This window comes from Anser cygnoides, chromosome 14 (genome assembly GCF_040182565.1).
Source record: "Anser cygnoides isolate HZ-2024a breed goose chromosome 14, Taihu_goose_T2T_genome, whole genome shotgun sequence".
Classification (NCBI taxonomy): domain Eukaryota; kingdom Metazoa; phylum Chordata; class Aves; order Anseriformes; family Anatidae; genus Anser; species Anser cygnoides.
Genome location: NC_089886.1, coordinates 3,673,893 through 3,692,220, shown reverse-complemented (window position 1 = coordinate 3,692,220; position 18,328 = coordinate 3,673,893). Strand labels below are relative to the sequence as shown.

The 18,328-nt window shown below is 51.4% G+C and overlaps 1 protein-coding gene across 1 annotated transcript; it reads left to right on the top strand.

Annotated features, from left to right (window-relative positions):
• The first annotated feature begins 9,482 nt into the window (after positions 1-9,482).
• CXCL14 (C-X-C motif chemokine ligand 14) lies at positions 9,483-17,714 on the top strand. The gene is made up of 4 exons (XM_013175702.3): positions 9,483-9,791; positions 10,679-10,784; positions 14,834-14,944; positions 16,580-17,714. The coding sequence occupies exons 1-4, from the start codon at positions 9,728-9,730 to the stop codon at positions 16,593-16,595; spliced, it is 297 nt and encodes a 98-aa protein (XP_013031156.1). The 5' UTR covers positions 9,483-9,727; the 3' UTR covers positions 16,596-17,714.
• The last annotated feature ends 614 nt before the right edge of the window (positions 17,715-18,328 follow it).

Here is an 18,328-nt window from a genome sequence, read left to right as displayed (position 1 = left end):
CACACTGCTTCGTTTCTGTCAGAGACATGGCTAAAGCTGCTCACGTTATCAGGTTACTGAAATGTTGCTTTGGTGCAGGGTGCCTTCATCATTCCTCAAATAATTGCATGTTTAATCTGCTCAAGAGAGGCAAAATTTATGGAGGTATTTAACATAGCTGACATCTGCCTTGCTGTATTATGAAGTGTTTTTTAATAAATCAAATTCCTCGCTATAAGACACAAGTTTTAACATGAGGAACGAAGAGCGGAGGAAAGGCATCTGCGCGGACCCAGGCTGAACATACATCAAACCCACGGGCTCCTGGGCAACAATAGCCAGAGCTATCAGCGACCTGCCCATTTTCATAAATAACGTCCTGACAAAAATGAAAACAGAAGGTGATTTGTCAAGTTAGTTTTCCTTCACGGGTCAAAGTTGGGGTGATTTATAGCATGCATCTTGAACAAATTAGGGAAAAGACATGGGATCTGGCCACCGAGTTGGTTAAAACTACACGCTGAAAAGAGCCAGATTGTTCCATAGCAGATCTTCAGCTGATGGGACCGTGCTGCCTGACATGTTCTGAAGGCCTGATAGGTGCTTTATATTGTTTAAGGAATTCCCCAAATTATGTGCAACACTCTATCAGTCCTGCCAGTCCTACATCCAGCAAACTCCACCATGGAAAGGCGTTGTGTCTTGGACATGGAAATGTCCAAGAATGATACAGCATAACTCTGCAAAGCCAGAGATGGGCCTGGAGAACACCTGGAGGACCCTTTTGAAGCAGAAATGCATTAAAATCCCAGCTTGCCCTGCCCTGTGCAGGGACGAGGGGCCGGGCTGCCCTGGTGGGAAATCTCCACCACATTCTCTGCACGACAGAAGCAGCCCCTGGTTTTGCACTGGGATTGCTGTCGTTTGCACTGTGGTTGTCGTGGTGCTTCTCTTCCCACTCTGGCCTTGCCCAGTAGTTGCTGGAACCACAGCTGTCCACAGACCGGCTCTCATTTACATGCAACAAGCACTGAACAGGTTTGAACAACAGTAAGCATTGACACTCTGCAGAAAATCTTTGTTTTTTCCTTGGAGGTTAAAGAAAACAAAGCAAAGGGCATTAAGCTGAAGGCTGCTGGAAACATCTACCAGTCTCTTGCTCCTTTCTTTCCACAATGACAGGGAATCTGAGAATTTGGAGCTCATGTGTACCGTGCCTGCCTCTGCTAGAGACAGGCTACATACAAAATTCAGGGGCCTCGCCCTGGAAATTGTCTCCCAGCAGCACAAAACAGAAGTTGAAGAATGCTAAAGATCAGCTTGTCTTATCATGCTCCAGCCCCAGATGGGTTTGTACAGACAGAGGCACAAATTATCCCTTAAAATAACGGGCTGACACTTGAGAAAACACTTACAGCACCTTTTTCCCATTTGTCCTCACCAGCCAGATTCCCATCTCTGCAGCACCAAGCGTGACGCCAAGAGAATTGCACAAGAGGCCCACAAAGAAGGAAAGGGCTGGCACGGAAATCCCAAATGTCGGTAATGCCCAATGGAGAGGGGCAGGCCCAGAGGTGTCTGAAAGTTAACATAGTTGTCTTTAAATGCCTTTAAATGTGACTTTAGGGTACTACATCCTCAGCTGTCTACTGCTGCTGTGTCCAGAGTTCCCAGAAGAAATAAAAGAGGAGATTTTGGAGAGTTTCAGCATAGCTGGAAATACCACTGTGCGTAGTCATGGGGGTGAAGAAGGGAAGGGGGGGAAATGGTGCCTTAGCTTGAGCTGGGCCATTTTAAGAGCTCCTTAAAGAAAAACAAGGCCACCCTGTCCTACAAATACAATGACCAAATCAGTAATTACATTCCTGGCTGACGAAGCCCTTCTGACCAGCCAGCGTGACCACAGATAGAGCATCAGGCCAGTGCTGTGGGGAAGGCAAACTTATCCTGCCTTCTTCCCTTTCTTGCAGCCAGCCTTATCCTATAGCTTCATTTGGAGCTATTTACATGCTAAGGCCATTGCTCCGGGTACAAACATGCCTAAAGACTGTGTGGGCTGCCGCTCACTCTCACAAAGTGCATTTTGCTCTCCAGGAGCCAACCCAGCATCCCGTTTTCGCTTCCGGAGAGCGGCTCCCAGGCGACTTTCTTCCGCTGACCTTCTCCGGTGAGGAACATCAAGGGCCGCAGCGGACCTTTGAAGGCACGGCCAACATTCCCAGCGTCTCCTTGGCAGGAGCCGAGCCTGCAGGGCGGCCATCCCACCTGGCGCCCTCGGAGCTGCGGGGTGGGCCGCGCGCGGCGGGGGCGCGGGGCACAGCTGCGCTCGCAGCGCAGCAGACTTTTCCCGAGGCAGGCACAAAACGCAATTAGAGAAAGCAGGATATTCCGAGTGTAAGGTATCAAAACAACCCGCTCACATGCAGGAAGCGGAGCGTGGGGCAAGGCTCGGGCTGTGTGGAGCTGGCCCGCGTTGTGCTGGCACCGCTGCTTGCAGGCAGGGCGAGCAACCGCTGCTTAAAAGCTTCCTCGTGATGTTCTCTGTATTTCAGTTTTGGAGCCTGTTACTGCAATTGAGGTGTTCTGATCGCTGGAATGTAGCTCATAGGTCACCAAAGTGCCATTTCTATGGATATTTCAGTATGGCAAGGGGAGAAGGTGCTGCGTGGCACAGCCAAAGGCATTGCAAAGTGGAAAGAAAAGCCCACTGAGATGAGATGCCTGCAAGGGAAACCGGTGCCTAGTGCAGCTGATACCAGCAGGAAACCACGGCCTAGTGTAGCTGACATCACCGCAAACATGTGCAAAGCACCAGAGATACAAATCCTGATGAAGAATTTATGAAGGCGAAGGAGTTAATTAGAGAGCCCTCAGTTTTAAGGAACAGTGAGAGTAGCGCAGAGATAAATCATTCATTTCGGCCTCTGGCAGCACTCGCCTGCTGTCAGCCAGCTGGCCCAGACCTCAGACCAGGGGCTGAGGGCAGGGGCAAAACCCAACTGCTGGAGCACCGGCAGAGAAGAGGTGGCTTTGGCAGCATCACGTCGCTGCAAGAACCCTGAACCTTTGCTCACGAGATGCTGGGCACCAGTGGCTGACTGCTGGTACCAAAAGGACAGGGCGACCACACCAGCCTAAGAGCTTGGCAATTATTTTTCCAGCTTCCACGAGCCCAGGGCAGTGTCCATCAGCACCCCACTGCTTTGTCTGAGATGGGCCATTGCCTGCCGACCCCTGCAGGTGATCAGCCTCTGTCACGGGTTTTGCCCTTGCAGTCATGTCTTATCCAGCTCTGCTAAAAATATAAGAGAATACTTGATCTCCTAAAGGGAAAATTTCCCAAATTTGCCATATGAAATAACCCGTAAAGCAGCATTTCCTTTGATTTCTCATTTCCTTTTATTTTTCCATTGGTCTCATCACATTCTCTTGTTGTCTCATCTTATAGAGCAAGGCAAGAGGACGGCTAATCTGTTTTCCCTCTGCCCTTCTTAACGTCTTCTTGATTGAAATTCACATTAACTCTTAGGTCCCCGGGTCTCAGAGAACATCCATAAATCCACTTCTTGAGGCCCATGGCCTGGCTGTCACCTGTAGGGGTTGGGACCAAGACGCAGAAGCTCTGTCTGATTTCACTGAGTTTCTCTGAAATCTTCCTGCGGACAAAGCGATGCCCTAGCACAGGGGGTGAAGGGAAGGGGGAAGGGTGACTGCCCACCCAGCCCCTCCTTGGAAAGCTGAACCACTAGCACAAAGCCAGACCCATCCGCACCGGGGACAGCCTCGGGCACAGCCCTCTCCCACAGCATTAGGGCTCCATTCTGCTTCCAAATTCCTTTAGCAACAACTGCCTGCCTTTTCAGAGACAGCCAACTGCCAGGAAAGGCTGCCAAAGGCCTTTGGAAAGGATCATGAGCTGGACATATTTTTGTCCCCAAGAGTGAAGGCGGTGGAGCCCCGAGTTTGGGGCAGACACCTCAGGCAGCTGGCAGAGCTTTGCAAGCCCTGTCCCGGCCCCACTGCCGATGTGCAGCCCCACAACATCGTTATGTTCAACATTTACACACTTTATCATCCCTGCCTTGTTCTCTAGCTGATTTCTCATTTAATTTCAGCAGCTAACACCCGTGCTTCTTCACCACATCGGTTCTCCAATGTGCCATCCTTGTGTGATTTTATGATTGATTACAGCCTACTAATCTTCCGTCAAATTTTCAAAGTCTGCATCGTTAGGTCATTCATTTTGTTTATTTTTAAAGATGTTACATATGTTTTCTATCCCAAGGGGAGGTGGAAATCAGTCTATGAAAAATACCCATCATTACCAACACACAGCTCAGCAGAAAATGGACAGAGATGGGGAGCACCTATCCTGGCTGCAGCAGATGGGGCTTAATTAAGCTTGCAAGGGCTTTAAATTATGGGGATTTTTATTTAATACCTCTAATTCTTGATTCTGGGGAGTATCATTGCTGTGATTACAGGGCAAGAGCAAACAGATCTCAATAAACCCTGGAGCAAGCTTTAAAAGAAACCCTCAGTCTGCAGAGGGAACCCCCTTACATGCTGCATCCACACACCCATTGAATTTGGGGGTGGGTGGATTTTTTTGGAAATTTGAATCTACAGGTCCAAAGAAAAAGAAGCCAGGAGCCACCAGAGAGAGAAAAACCACAAAACATGTCGCAGTAAGCAGCTGCTGAGGCTGGTTCCCCTCTGCCCTGCAAGAGCCTGAAATGATGCCCGGCTCTGCCGAGATGCGAGGAGATATACCAGGGACTGGTTTCCTTGTGCCTGAGGGTTTGTCTTTGGTGCTGCTGCAGCTCCGACTCTCCCTGAGAGCTCATCTGGGACCGGGTTAGAGACCTGTTCAGCACTGGTCTCATTTGGGCACGTTCTGCTGTGAAAATAAAACACCTTGCGGTTCGCTTTTTTGGATTCCCCAGGGTTTTGAATGTGTATGGGCTACCAGAGGACCCAGGTCCTTTTTGGAGAATTGGCATTAATCAGTGTAGAAGGGGGCTGCCTATAGGTTATTACATACAGCAGCACCCTACCCTTTAGGGATAGGGATACCCTTTAAGGACGACCACGCATCATCCTTGACTGAGCATTCACAGTCCAACACCAAGGACTAAAACCACTCGGGAAAGAGAGAAGGCAGCAGGGCCCCGGTGCCATCCTGAATCATATAAAAGCAGTTGTCTTGCTTGCCTTGGCTTTGTTCCCCTACAATGCAGCAAGTGCCAGGGTGGGTAACAAAACAACAGTCCAACCCGTTGCGTCATCCCATGCAAAATAAATACCGGCAGTGACTCTCGGCTTAGATGCCTATTGAGAGAACGGCATGAAGTGCAAACTGTGCTTGCACGTGAAAACAAACGGTAAGTTGTAGCACGCAAGGAAGTGAGTCAGTAGAAAATTAAACACAACTTACTACTTTCTCAACAGAAAGAGCCACGGGCGGGATTAAACCTTTTGTGCCTCTCCAAAGGTGATTCTCGGATCACCCACACAAAGTGTCAGGTCTCCTTTTTGCCATGCTACTGCAGCCCCTTTTAATGATTCATGATGACAAGCTTCAAAGGGCTTCCACACATGACAACAGCCCCAGATCAGACCTACTCATTCTGATCTCAGCAAAAAAAAAACAACCCTGCTCGGTGAATAATTTAGGCTTGTGAAGAGAGCGGTCTTAAAACTGTTCCCAAGAGAAGGAGCGGAGTCTAGAGTTTAATCTCATAATGGAAATAAAAATAAAAAGAAAATATCAAAAGAAAGCATTGACTGCAAAAACAATACGAGGCTTATTTTGCAGAATTCGTCCGTTGTGAAACTCCGCAGAAGGGAACACAGCTGTTTTCCCTGAATTATGTTTCATGTTTCCCGAGACAAAAGGCGAAATCCAAAGCTTTGACTTTCAACTGACGATAGACAAACACACGCACGGATGACACAACTACTGTTCATGGCTTTTGGGGAAAGGAAAAGGCCGTTTGGAGCTAAAGGTGAAAACGCAGCCTCAACCCCAGCCCTTCGCACGTCCGCCGATGACCAAGGAGGGCACCCCAGGAGCAGACTTGCAACGTAATCCCAAAATCTGAGGCAATTTCCCCGCTCGCTCCCATCTGGGGCTGAGTCCCTACTGGCTCTGTGGCGGGACTGAGGGTCTGTGAGCCCCAGGAGGCTCACACCACCTCGCCCACACCACACGTCGGATCTGATGCCAAACACAGGCTGGCTGCGGAGCCAAAAAGGCTCCAAGAGCGACCTGCACCACCCAGGAAAAATGCTGCGTACAGCACACAACACGTCTGTGCGTCTCCGCCTCATTTCTGCATTTTTTAGCGAGTGTTTAAGTCTAATTCCTGCCCCGAATTCCTGACAGGAGCTGCAGGGATTATGTCACGTCACTGCAAGTGCTTAATCTTCTCCTCACCAGGCTGCTTGGGATATTCTTATACGTTAAACACAGAGGAGCCAGTCACATCAGTTTGCCTCAATGGCAATAAATAAGGCTCAGTTTCATGGCCATTTTGCAAAGATTTCCCACAATGGCAGCATCTTCCTCTTCCTGGTACGAAGTCCTGAAGGACAGTTAACCCAAGCTGTAGCTCATCCTGTACTCGAAATAACCAGCATTTAATTTGATGAAATGACAGACCTTTCAGAGGAAACAATGCCCTTCTAATTAGCTAGATGAGGCGGGAGATGTGCTGCGTACACTGACGTCGTGGTGTTCCCCTGGGGACAGGTACGGCTCTCCGAGCACGTCCCATCCCATCCCATCCCATCCCATCCCATCCCATCCCATCCCATCCCATCGGTCACTGCAGGACCGAGGGCAGTGACCAGACCTCAGTGACTATGGTCTTAAATGCCCCTTTTGTGGAGGTAAAGCCAGGCTTTGGAGATCTCCCAGAGACCCTGCAGGCACACGAGGCATCGGTGTGTGCTGATCAGCTTGGCGTGTGCTTGTACAAAGGAAACACACCTGGATGAGCAGGGCTTCTTTAGGGTCAGACTGGTGAATCCCGTACACCTCTCCTTTCCCTCAAATCCTTCGCCAGAACACCTTCCTTCTCTGTGACCATCCTTCTGAGACTGAGCAGGTGTCAGGGGCAGCCACACGTGGCTACCAAAATCTGTCCCAGCAGGCCAGAGAAGCGTTTGAGCTCTCAGAAATAATTGCTGTCAAAGCCAGCACTTGGCCACTCAAATCCATTTCCCCGCGTAAACTGGAGCTAAAGCAGCCCTTTGCTTACCCAACAGCACACAAGCTTGGCTCTTTCAACACTAACAAGAATCACACAAGACGAGGGGATTCTCTTTTTGGAAAGCTCGAGAATTTCCTTCAGTTTTTCTCCAGCCCGGACACGAGTTTCCCGGTTTGGGGGAAGTTCAAATTGCCGACAGCTAAAGCTGCACCCAAATTTTTATTAGCAGAGGGGGAGGGAAAAAGAGAACTTGTTCTTCCCAGACCCCCCCCTCTGTGCAGGACGAGCACAGCCTGGGGCTGCTCCTGTGCGTGGAGAGCGGCGGCTGCAGGAGGGGATTGCCCCGAGGCGCAGGGGGCAGGACGGAGCTCTGGGATGGGACGGGGGTGACCTGATGCCGAGTGTCCCCGGTGCCCTGCCAGCGTCCCCCCCCAACTCTGAACCCAGCCTTTTCCCCTCATGCAGCTTTTCTCTTCCCTGTGGTAGCAGCTGGATACCGGCAGTGCCTTGCAGAGGTTTGAACGGAGCTCTCCCGTGCCTCAGGTGATTGTTTTTATCACCGGGCTATGGAATGACAACAAAAAAAAAATAATATATTCTCTTTAGCATTTAACAGCACACAGAGCACCACGTCCGCAGCAGACTTCAACAGGAGACTCGGAGCTGGTCTAAATCCGTGCAGCACAAACACCCAGAGCCTAGCAAAAGCCGCCCCCCCCCCCCCCCCCATCACACCAGTAGCAGCTGCGCAACCCTACCCTCATATGGGTTTTTCACCCCAAAAGCCCCCAAAAGCCACGTTCACCACCCCCCCAGGCCCCAGTCCCGGCGCAGGCTGTTCCCTGCGTGTCGGCACGTCCCGCATGAAGCCCAGGGCCGGGAACAAGGCGTTTGCCTCCACCGCCTGCATGCAACGTGCAGGCTGTGTGTGGTAGGGCTGTACTCGCTGCCTGCCAACACCCCGGCAGGGAACGCCGCGGGAAGGCCACTGCCAATGGGAGCCGGCAGGAAAAAAGCCGGGGGGGAAACTTAAAACGCTGCCGGGGCTGGGAGAGCGTGGAGGGGGCTCCCCAGCCGCCCCCAGGGATGGGTTTGGGGTTTGGGTCGCTCGTGGGGTCTGTGGGTACATGAGCAGGAGGGTGGGTACGTGCGCTGGGAGAAGGGCTGACACGGAGCGGGGATGGGCAGCAGCATTATTTAGCAATGTATTTCAGATGCATTCCGACGAAGGATGTCAGACCCGAGCGATCTTTGACAATTTCAGCTCCCCAGGCAGAGATCTGGAGTCGGGGTTTTAAGGATGCTCCTTTAGCTGTGAGCGGAGTCGGCACCAGGCTCTGCGAGAGAGAGGGAAGGAGCATCTACATCCACAGAGCTTCTGCCTCTCGTCACCTTGCTCTTCACAGAGTGGAATAGTGCTTCAGCATTTGTTAAAGCAACCCTAAACTGATCAGATCTCCTGAAACACTCTGTAAACCAAGCCCACCTAACACTGCTCTTAAGAGATTTTTTTTTTTCCATTGATTTCACCAAATTTTCCTCTAAGGTTGAAAGCAGCCCTAGGTGACCCCGCAGGCAGGTGAGACCTCCCCAACTCTCCTTCTGTGTCTGGATGCCCTGCTGCCCTGCTCCCACCACCCCACCACCCTGCTCCCACCACCACGCTGCCTTGCTCCCACTGCCCAGCAGAAGCATGCAGGGGCTCCGCTCCCCAGGGCATCCCTGGAGCCACGGCAGTAGCAGGGCACCCAATCCATCCCAATCCATCCCATCCCATCCCATCCCATCCCATCCCATCCCACCCCACCTCATCCCATCCCATCCTATCCCATCCCATCCCATCCCACCCCACCCCATCCCAAACCATTCTACCCCAAACCGTGCCATACTGTACCATGTCCCACCCCATCCTGACCCACCCCATCCTGACCCACCCCATCCTGCCCCATCCTGCCCCATCCCATCCCATCCCATCCCATCCCATCCCACCCCACCCCATCCCATCCCATCCCATCCCACCCCATCCCAAACCATCCCACCCCAAACCGTGCCATACCGTACCATGTCCCATCCCACCCTACCCCACCCCATCCCACCCCAAACCGTGCCATACCGTACCATGTCCCGTCCCATCCTACCCCACCCCATCCCACCCCACCCCATCCTGACCCACCCCGTCCTGCCCCATCCCATCCCATCCCCATCCCCTCCCCTCCCTCCCTCTCTCGCCCCCTCCCCGCCGCCCGCCCTCTCTCCCGGGGCCGGGAAGCGGAGGGAGCCGCGCGGTCGCCCTGCATATTAATGAGCCGGCGGCTTTAAATGAGCCCTTTTAAAAGAGGACACGCGGGGGAAAGCGGCAGAGCTCGGGCAGCAGCACCGCCCGCAGCCGCTCCTTCCCCTGCCCGCAGCCGCCCCGGGGACAGGGACCGGGACCGGGACCGGGACCGGGGCAGGGGCAGGGACCGGGACAGGACCCGGCGAGGGGACAAATTAAACCCCCCCGGAGCTTTTGAAGCACCCGCCGGCTCACCATGAAGCTCCTGACAGTGGCTTTGCTCCTGCTCTTCATCGCGATGTGCTTAGCCAGCGTGGAAGGTAAGGGTCTGTTTTGTTTTTTTTTTCTGCCTATTCCTATTTAAACTTCTCTCCCGGGGGGGGGGGGGGTTGGTTTTCCCCCTATTTTTCATTTGTTTCCTGAGACCCTCGAGGAGGGTCTGGCGGTCCCCTGCATGTCGGGAAGGTGACGCACGTAAAGGTGTAAGGCAGCTGTGGGTGTCCCCAAAGGTGGAGGCAGCGGGGAAGCGCGAACGGCAAAGTTGGGGCTTCCCTGCGAGCCCAACAGCCCCCGGTGCTGGGCACCAGGCTGTGCCCCCGGTATTCAGGAGCACACCTCCAATGTCTCCTGAAAACGCACGGGGGCTTGCACAGGAAAGACAGAGCCGGGTTTGACGCGGTGGCACGAACTGCACCAAGGCTGCCAGCGTGCTGCCTTCTGCTGCGCATGAAAACCACAGCTTAAAAAAAAAAAATGCTCAGCTTTTGTCTGGCTGCGAATGCATCGGAGCCCCCGGGAGGGGCAAAAGGACTGAAAGTCCCACAAAGTCCAGGCGAGACACAAGTGCGGTGAGAACCTCACCGAGAATTGCGTTTGCTTACTCGGTTTAAAGGGAGTCCCGACTCTTTCATTTCCTCCTGTTAAATGCCATCACATTTAATCACAGCAGGTGCACTTTAAAAAGCTCCCCTCTTTCCCGAGCCTCAGAACACACGCAGTGCTCCGAAGTACATTTCTCAGGGAGCCGCTACCTTTCCGTGGGATGTAGCCAAGGCAGTATTACTCTTTTTAAGCTCAACAGCGTTACAAAATTCAGCTTTTCCCACTGAGGCTTGCGAGACCGAGCTGGAGTTTGTAGGGGCACACAGGCTGCGGGAAGGGACGCTTGGTATGCAGGAGGCTCTGCAGTAAATGCCTTCTCTTCCAGGCGTAAAGTGCAAATGTTCAAGGAAAGGTCCTAAGATAAGATTCTCTAATGTACGGAAGCTGGAAATAAAGCCGAGGTACCCGTTTTGCGTGGAGGAGATGATTATGTAAGTTTTCCTTCGTTTCTTGCTCTCTGTTTCCTTGTCACTGGGTTGCATTGCTTTACGCTGCAAGTTCCCTCTTTGTTCTTTGCTTTCATCGTGCTGTGGCACTCCCGGAAAAAGTCATTTGCTGTAACAGATGCGGTAAAATTTGTAACTCTGATCAAAAACCCGGCTATCAGTTTTTGACAGAGTCGTCTGCTCGAAGGATTATTTCCTGAGCAGGCAGCAAGAAAAGGAGAAGCGTTAGTCTGAGTGGAAACAGGGACAGACACTACCGCAAGCTGTTGCTGTAAAACCCAGAACTGTTCACTCAAGTTTCTTTGGATGAGCAGAGTAAGAACAAGAGCAGAATCCGGTCCGTGGTGCTTTCTGCAAGGAGTTGTTATCCCAGCCAGAGCCTGATTTTTTTTGCCCACCTCGGCGGGCAGCGATCGATCCCCCCGTGCCCGGTGGGAGCACCCCGGGTGTCAGCGGGTGCTTCCCTCCAGCCCTCACTGCCAGCTGTGAACAATGCTGCTGGGATCTCAAAGCAGTGCCCTGGTGAATTAAACTGGGGCAGGTACGGGGATTTTTGATATCTGTGACGGCTGGTTCAAGAGGAGGTGTGATTTTTCCCTCCCCCCCATTTTAAATACGGGTGGTTTGTGGGGTTTTTCTGTCCTGTTTTGGATAATTTACAATGCCCCACAAAGCACCAGCACGTGGGGCTGGATAACAACAGAAGGGCAGGTTAACAGAGAAGACTGCAATGAACTCCTGTCACCTAAGAGAGGGAAAAAAGGATCCTGAGAGCAGCCGCACACCCCAAAAAGCCATGGACTGATTTACTCCAGCTTTCACACCCCATCCACATCATCTCAGAAAGGTGCTGTAACATGACCTCAGTGCCCTGCCCCGCCACGCTGCGCTCTGTAACATCCCCGGGGCCAAATCCTGCCCACGGGACTGGCACAATCACGGCGAGACCCCCAGGAGCCTGATCCTGCCCACGCAGAAGTGGCTGGCCAGGTTCCACAGGGGCCACGGAGGAGGGACGGAGCTCCGCGCCGGGCTTCTCCGGATTTACACCAGCATCCCTGGGAGCAAGGCACAGCTCAGGGACTGTCGTCCCCAATTCTCTGAAGCCGGGACGAGCTAACGGCGACTGAAGAGGAGCACCGCTGCCCGAATCAGCTCCTTGCAGTATTACTTTCTTTGCATCGACCTTCGAGCAGCAGAAGCGTGGGGCAGGGGAGCTCTCCCTCCTTCCTCCCACCCCGTCAGCCCGCGAGCGGCAGGGCCAGGCTCAGCAGCCTGCAGGGAGGGGAGCACCCGGGTGAGGAAATACAGCTCGTTGATGAAACTTCTCACTTGAAAAAGAAAGCTGGGAAATCGGCAACACCTCGCACAAGCAGGCTGGTTGATGCTATTCAAGCCCAGAGGCTTGCAGCAGCTCTGGGACAGAGCCATCCCGCCACTTTCCCGTGCTCCTGGGGACGCCCGCGGGGCCAGCTGATGCCCTGCCATCGCTGCCCTTCCAGCCACCCCAACGCAGCCCGAGGTCCATACTGAAACCAAGCTTAAATTAATATTTAGAGAGCCAATTTGTCAGGAGTCTCCGGACAAGGCACGGAAGAGATGAATTCCTGCACCCCCGTTTTTTGTTGCTGTGGTGACTGTTCGACGTGAGTCAATGAAGCTGGTTCCCCTCCCGCCCTCCTCGAAATCTCTTGTGTCTTCTCACGTGAGAGAAACGTGATGTACGTGGTGTCTGGCAGATTAGGCGTGGGTGTGTGGACGCAGTTTAGGAAGGAATGTGTCTTTGGCCGCACACCCCCAGCAGAGCCGTGGCACAGGGTAAGAGACAGCCGAACTGAGTCCTCGGTCTGGTCAAAACCCCTCAGGACTCAAACCAGGACCCTGGTGGCCCTGGGGACAGGGTGCTTGTAGGCAGAGCTGCACAAAAAAATGCGTGGGGGCACGAGGCACTGAGGGGTCACAGGCTGACCCAGGGGTGCTCGTCCTAGTGCTGGAAGGATGGACACTCCAGGAGGATTTGGGCTCAGGGACCTTCAGACACCCAAATCCCTCCTGAGGGAGCTCACTGGAGGTGTAAGAGACATGGAGCTTCAGCCAACTCCTTGCCCAGGATACCAGGTCCTGCAGTGCCCCTTCATGTCCCCTTACACCTGCCAAAAAATCTTGCAGCACATCTGCACCCTAAGGGGGCATCGCCAGGAGACCAGTGCAGGGCCAGGTTAGCTCAGGGTGCCCCAAAATGCCACCGCCCAAGGCTGTGCCCTTAGCACCAGGAAGCGCACAGGAATCCCTGGGGACCACGGGGACATCGCAGGGATGTCCACTCTGCCATCCCACCTCCAGAAGAGAAGACCTACACCCAGCATCAAAGCAAAGTGTCTGTCGGAAAAGCCTCAGTCGTTCCCCGGAGAGGCACACCATGGATCTCCTCCTCCTTGCACTGCCCTAGTCGTCCCCGAGCTGCCCTCCTTCACTCTTTCTGGTGCACAATCGGGAACTGCTGATTTCCAGAGCTGCTCCTGCTCCTCTCCTCCCGAGATTTAGCTTGTCCATCACTTTCTGGAAATGCCTTCTGTGCTCCGTCATACGGAAAACTCAAGCCAAGGTCTGACATCAGGCAGCGCAGACGGCATGGCCGAGAAGGTGGCTGCTGGATGGAGAAACATCACGCTAACCTCGAGTCCCTTAAACCTTGCGTGCCTCGTGCCTTCGGTGAGCTCCTGGATCCTCTTCAATGTACTGATCCCCTCGGGGCTGGCTGCGGGTGCCCTTAGAGCAGAAACGGACCCTGGCTTTCAGCGGAGACCCTGCCCTTCTGTTGTCTGCAGCCCCAGAGGCTCTCAGAGGCCATCGGCTCTTTTTCTATGCATTGGGAAGGGCCAAGCCCTCCCAACAAATCGCCCGAAAATTGCCCCATTCTGGTGAATTCAGCTCACACCTGCTGGAGGTGGAGTGGAGACGGCGAGCAGGGAAGGAGGTTGGTTGGATGGGAAGAAGAAATTGAGCCCAGCGTCCAACACTGAACTAGGAAACGTGGTGAGCCCCTCAGCTGGGCTGAGAGAGGCAACCTGCAGGGTTTTACGTCAAGTGAGGGCCGTCCCCTCTGCACCGGGGGGAGCTGGAAAAGCTTGCAGGGGCTTCTTGTTGGGCTGGGGGAGACACAGCTCCTTTGGGAACCGAACCACGCTAGAATCCCATCGATATACGCAGATAGTTCTGGGTTTCTGCTGTTGTTCTGCTCATGCTCCTAGCAGTGTTTAACTAATTCCATTGCAATATTTTTGTTAAATCGAAAACCGTTTCCCTGCTGCGGATGGTATTTACAGAAAATGGGGAAAAAAAAAATGAAAAATTGGAAAAAAAAATCTAACAAAAATTTTAGTTTTTTAGGTAGGGTTTTTTAATCACAAAAAAAAAAATGAGTAACGAAAATGGAAAACCATTTGACTTTAATTCCTGAGATATGGTAGCAGTCTTAATGGTTCTGGAGAGCCACCCTTTTGGGTAGCAGCCCCAGGTCTCCCACATCACCTCGGCTGTGGCACACCGACCAGGATGGCTTCACTGAGTGCCCTGCCATGTGCAAGTGTTTAGATATTGCTGATTGGGAGGGCTGGGGGGGGGATCGATGATCCAGGTCGGATCTTTTTCCTTGCATGCAATGTTGTTGAGCCTAAGGGAACCCTCTCCTGCAAGGACCTTGCGGCTTCCTGACTGAACCCTAATTAAGTCAGCTATTAACCTCAAAAGAAAATATCTAGCAGACAGGCAGAGCAAGCTCCCTGCTTAAAAATAAAGGGGATGTCTTCATCTGGTACGACTTAGCCTAGCCCTGTGGACAGGGCTGACACGCACTGATTGATAACAGCTGAAGATCCGCTCCAGCCTTTTTACAACTCAGATGCTTGCCGTAAAACTCAGCGGGAAACCCCTGCCGTTGCCTGCCTGGGTGAGTGCCCTGAGGGACGCGGGCATTTCCCCGGAGGCAGAGCAGAGGGCTGGGTGCCCCTAACCCCTGCCCGCTTCCCTTGCAGCGTGACCCTGTGGACGCGGGTCAGAGGCGAGCAGCAGCACTGCCTGAACCCCAAACGCCAAAACACAGTGAGGCTGCTGAAGTGGTACCGAGTATGGAAGGAGAAAGGCAGGTAAGCGTGAGTTCGCTCCGCAGGTGGAAATTTTGGGGGTGAGTTGGGTGAGCCGTGGTGCGCAGGCACGCGCTGTGACCGCTGCATCTGTCACGGAGGAGGCATTTCATTTCCAAACCTACAAATATCAGCGGACGCTTGGTGTGATTTCTTTCCTGCGACATGCACTCCTCTCTTCTATTTTAGGATTAGGCGGCTACAGCTATAAATAGTCTTTGTTTTCTGTTAAACTATTTGTCAGCTGATGTTCTCAGTTACGTACGTGCACTCACCTCCTTTTTACGGGTAAAAAGCCAAGATGAAACGCTAAATTACTTCCACACAGTCACAAGGAAAGCAGTCAGCCGTGCAGGGAAGAGACCACCCCACTTCGTGTCACACGCACCGGTCACAGCACCTCAAAACCTATACTTTCTAATGCCACAAATCTTTGCCAATTTTAACTACTGCACCACGCCAGGGAAAAAGTAACGTGCTGGTAAGATGCACCGCCACCTTCTCCTTTGCAAGGAGGATTTAATTTCTTTTTTTGCAAACCGTCAGGTCTAGATAGACGAGATGGAGAAAAACAAACACCTGATGGTTGGTGCTGCCGCCCCTATCCGTAATCAAGGGAACGGCCAAAGTCCTGTCATGGCCAGGAAAAAGCCTCCGTGTGCAGCACAGTCTCCCCAAAGCCTGACGCTTCTTTTCCACTGGGGAATTCACTCCCCGAGCCAAATCTAAGTGCAGACAGTGAGTTGCAAGCCCCGTTTCCCTGCAGAGATGAGCAAGGTCTCACCGAGCTCCAGTGCAGCTACACAGAGGCTGGACAATGAACGCAGCATCCACATTTTTTTAACACATTCAAACACTTTTTTTTTTTTTTTTAAATAAAGCATCATTGAAATGACAGAGGATGCTCAGCCCCAAGCTGTGAGCCCAGGAGAGGCACGGGCTCCCCCTCTGCTGCTCTCCTCCGGAGCCCAGAGCAAGGCAGCCGAGCCGGGCTGCAGCCGAAGCAGCACCAAGTGGATGTGTCAGACATAAAGGGCCTGATTTAAACCAAGTCTCCGTAATAAGTAAACAATTTGTCAGCGCCTTTGGGCCAGCTGCACCAAGCCCACTGAATTACTCCCCAGGGAAAGGCAGGGAATTTGAAGTCAAACACGAATGTTTTCCCCAAAGCAGCGTTGCCCCTGGTTTTCCCCATTCCTTTTTCCTGGATTTCCCCTTCCTTTTGACAAGGAAGACTGCTTTCACCTAAAGACTTTGCCCAAGAAGGATTTTTCAGCAAACAGCGCTGCCAGGTTTTCTCCTCAGGTTGTAAACTAGAAAAAATAACACGGAGTCTGCTGTTATTCCGAGCGTGACAGATACTGTTAATTTATTATCCATTCTAACGCAAATACACAACTCGTGATGTACTTCATACTCGTGTATGCGGGACGGATTCTCTAGCGGTTAAAGACTGTTATAGGATGTGGATTTCCTCATCTTACATGTCCCAATAGCTGTGGCAGAGCACATCAACAACTTGCTTCCCAATTTACTTAAGCAGAGGCTAAAAGTCTGGCTTCTGGTTTTTAATTATTTGGAAGGGAGCTGCTTCATTCATGGTTTAAATACTTTGCTCTTGGCTTTCCTCCTGTCCAGGGTTTATGAAGAATAAGAGGAAGTTGCACAAGGAATGGAAAGGACTCCCTTGGCTGGTGTAGGACTGGGCTCTGCAGAAGATTATTCCTCTCTCACAGGCACAAGACAAATACTATATTATTATAAAGCACTTTTTACCAAGGGTCAGTTTTTACATTTTATAGCCGCGTGCAAAAGGCTTCCAGATTTCACGAGCATCTGATGCACTTCAGATTTCACACCTGTCTGCTTTGTATTGAGGTCGGGAAAACTCATGCTTTGCATTTCAAAGAGTTTGTTGGCTTTTTTTGTTCTGTTTTTTTTTTTTTTTTTAATGTTATTCATTCATACTTCACTATGATTGCAATCGAGCTTTATAAGCTCATTAGACAAGCAGCAAGGTTTGTACAGGTATTATACAGCTGTGTCCCTTCCCCTTTCGCGCTGGGAAGGCGGTGGTGCCTGCTGGGGCATTGCCTTCATCCCGGGATGAAGAGGAGGGTGCCACCGAGACGCCACCCGGCCCGACGTGAGGTCCCTCGGCTCGTCATCGAGTGAGTGTGACCGTCCCTGTGGACCTCTTCTCTTACGGACTCGGGGTCCGGCTGCGAGGTGAAGCGAACCACACACTCCCACATCAGAAAGCATTTCCAGCTCGGTTGGTTGGTTTTTCTATTACCGCTAAGGAAATTATTTTTGCTTTTCCCACCTGAAGTTCTTACGGAATGTTTGTGGCTTCAGTACTGAGACATTTTAAGCTTCAAGACTATTGTGTATGATTTCCTAGATTTGTAGAAAAAAAAAAAAAAAAGCCTTCAAAAGGTACCTTTTTATGAAAAATATGATAGGGCAAACATATAAATACCTATATATGTTTTAGTCACAATACAACATATTCATTATTTGAATGTAATACTTCAATGTTAAGCAGTGCATTCCTCTTTTTAAAATAAAATAACAAAACTACCTTTTCATTTGTAAATATACTATAGGAAGTCTCCCTATATTATCTTTCTGTATAATGTACTGTACTGCTAAATTATCATATGCTATTTAAATGTTTGAAATATTTAGAAGGTTGCATGCAGATTTCATATTTCTTTCTAAGACAAATGGGAAAAAAAAAAAAGTAATAAAAAATATATTTAAAAAAGCTGACAATTGCTCTTAAATTTCCTTAAACCACCAGGGAGCTCCAGCCATTTCTAATAACATTTTTAGTGGGAAATTTGCTTTGGGGAAAACACTAAATCAGGGAGGGTGATTTAGAGTCAGGGCAACTTGATGACACTGGGATTAGAAAACATTATTCTGGTCCTGTTTAATTCCCTTTCTCGTTTTAGGATTTGGACTTTAATAAATACTGAGGAATCCAGCTACACGAGCAATGTCTATGCCTTGTGCCTACAGCCACTACTCTTGGGTTATGTTAAATAAATATAAACCTACCACCCCAGGTATATATAGAAGCAAATAAAACGCAGTGAGATAGAAGAGGCTTTGGCTAGATGAGGGCAGGTTATACAGGGAAAGTCAGGTGAGCCTGTGAGCCTGCACCTCTTTTATTATTGCAGCTTCTGCCCTTGCCCAAAGGGACAGGCTTTGCACCCAACAAATCTCCCACCCAGCCCCTACTCAGCTCCTGCCTCTCCTGATGCTCTCGCTAGATCCTCGCTGGGTTTCAATGCGCAACAGATTGAAATTCCTCATGCCCTGAGCGGCTGAAAAGAAAAGCAACGGGCAGGAATGGTAAAGGCAGCAAGAGCTTCA

Bases quoted from the DNA above. Each gene is read 5' to 3' on its own strand.
- CXCL14 (XM_013175702.3), top strand. From the start codon at position 9,728: ATGAAGCTCCTGACAGTGGCTTTGCTCCTGCTCTTCATCGCGATGTGC. The intron at 9,792-10,678 runs GTAAGGGTCTGT...CTTCTCTTCCAG, and splicing joins GTGCTTAGCCAGCGTGGAAG to GCGTAAAGTGCAAATGTTCA. The intron at 10,785-14,833 runs GTAAGTTTTCCT...CTTCCCTTGCAG, and splicing joins TGCGTGGAGGAGATGATTAT to CGTGACCCTGTGGACGCGGG.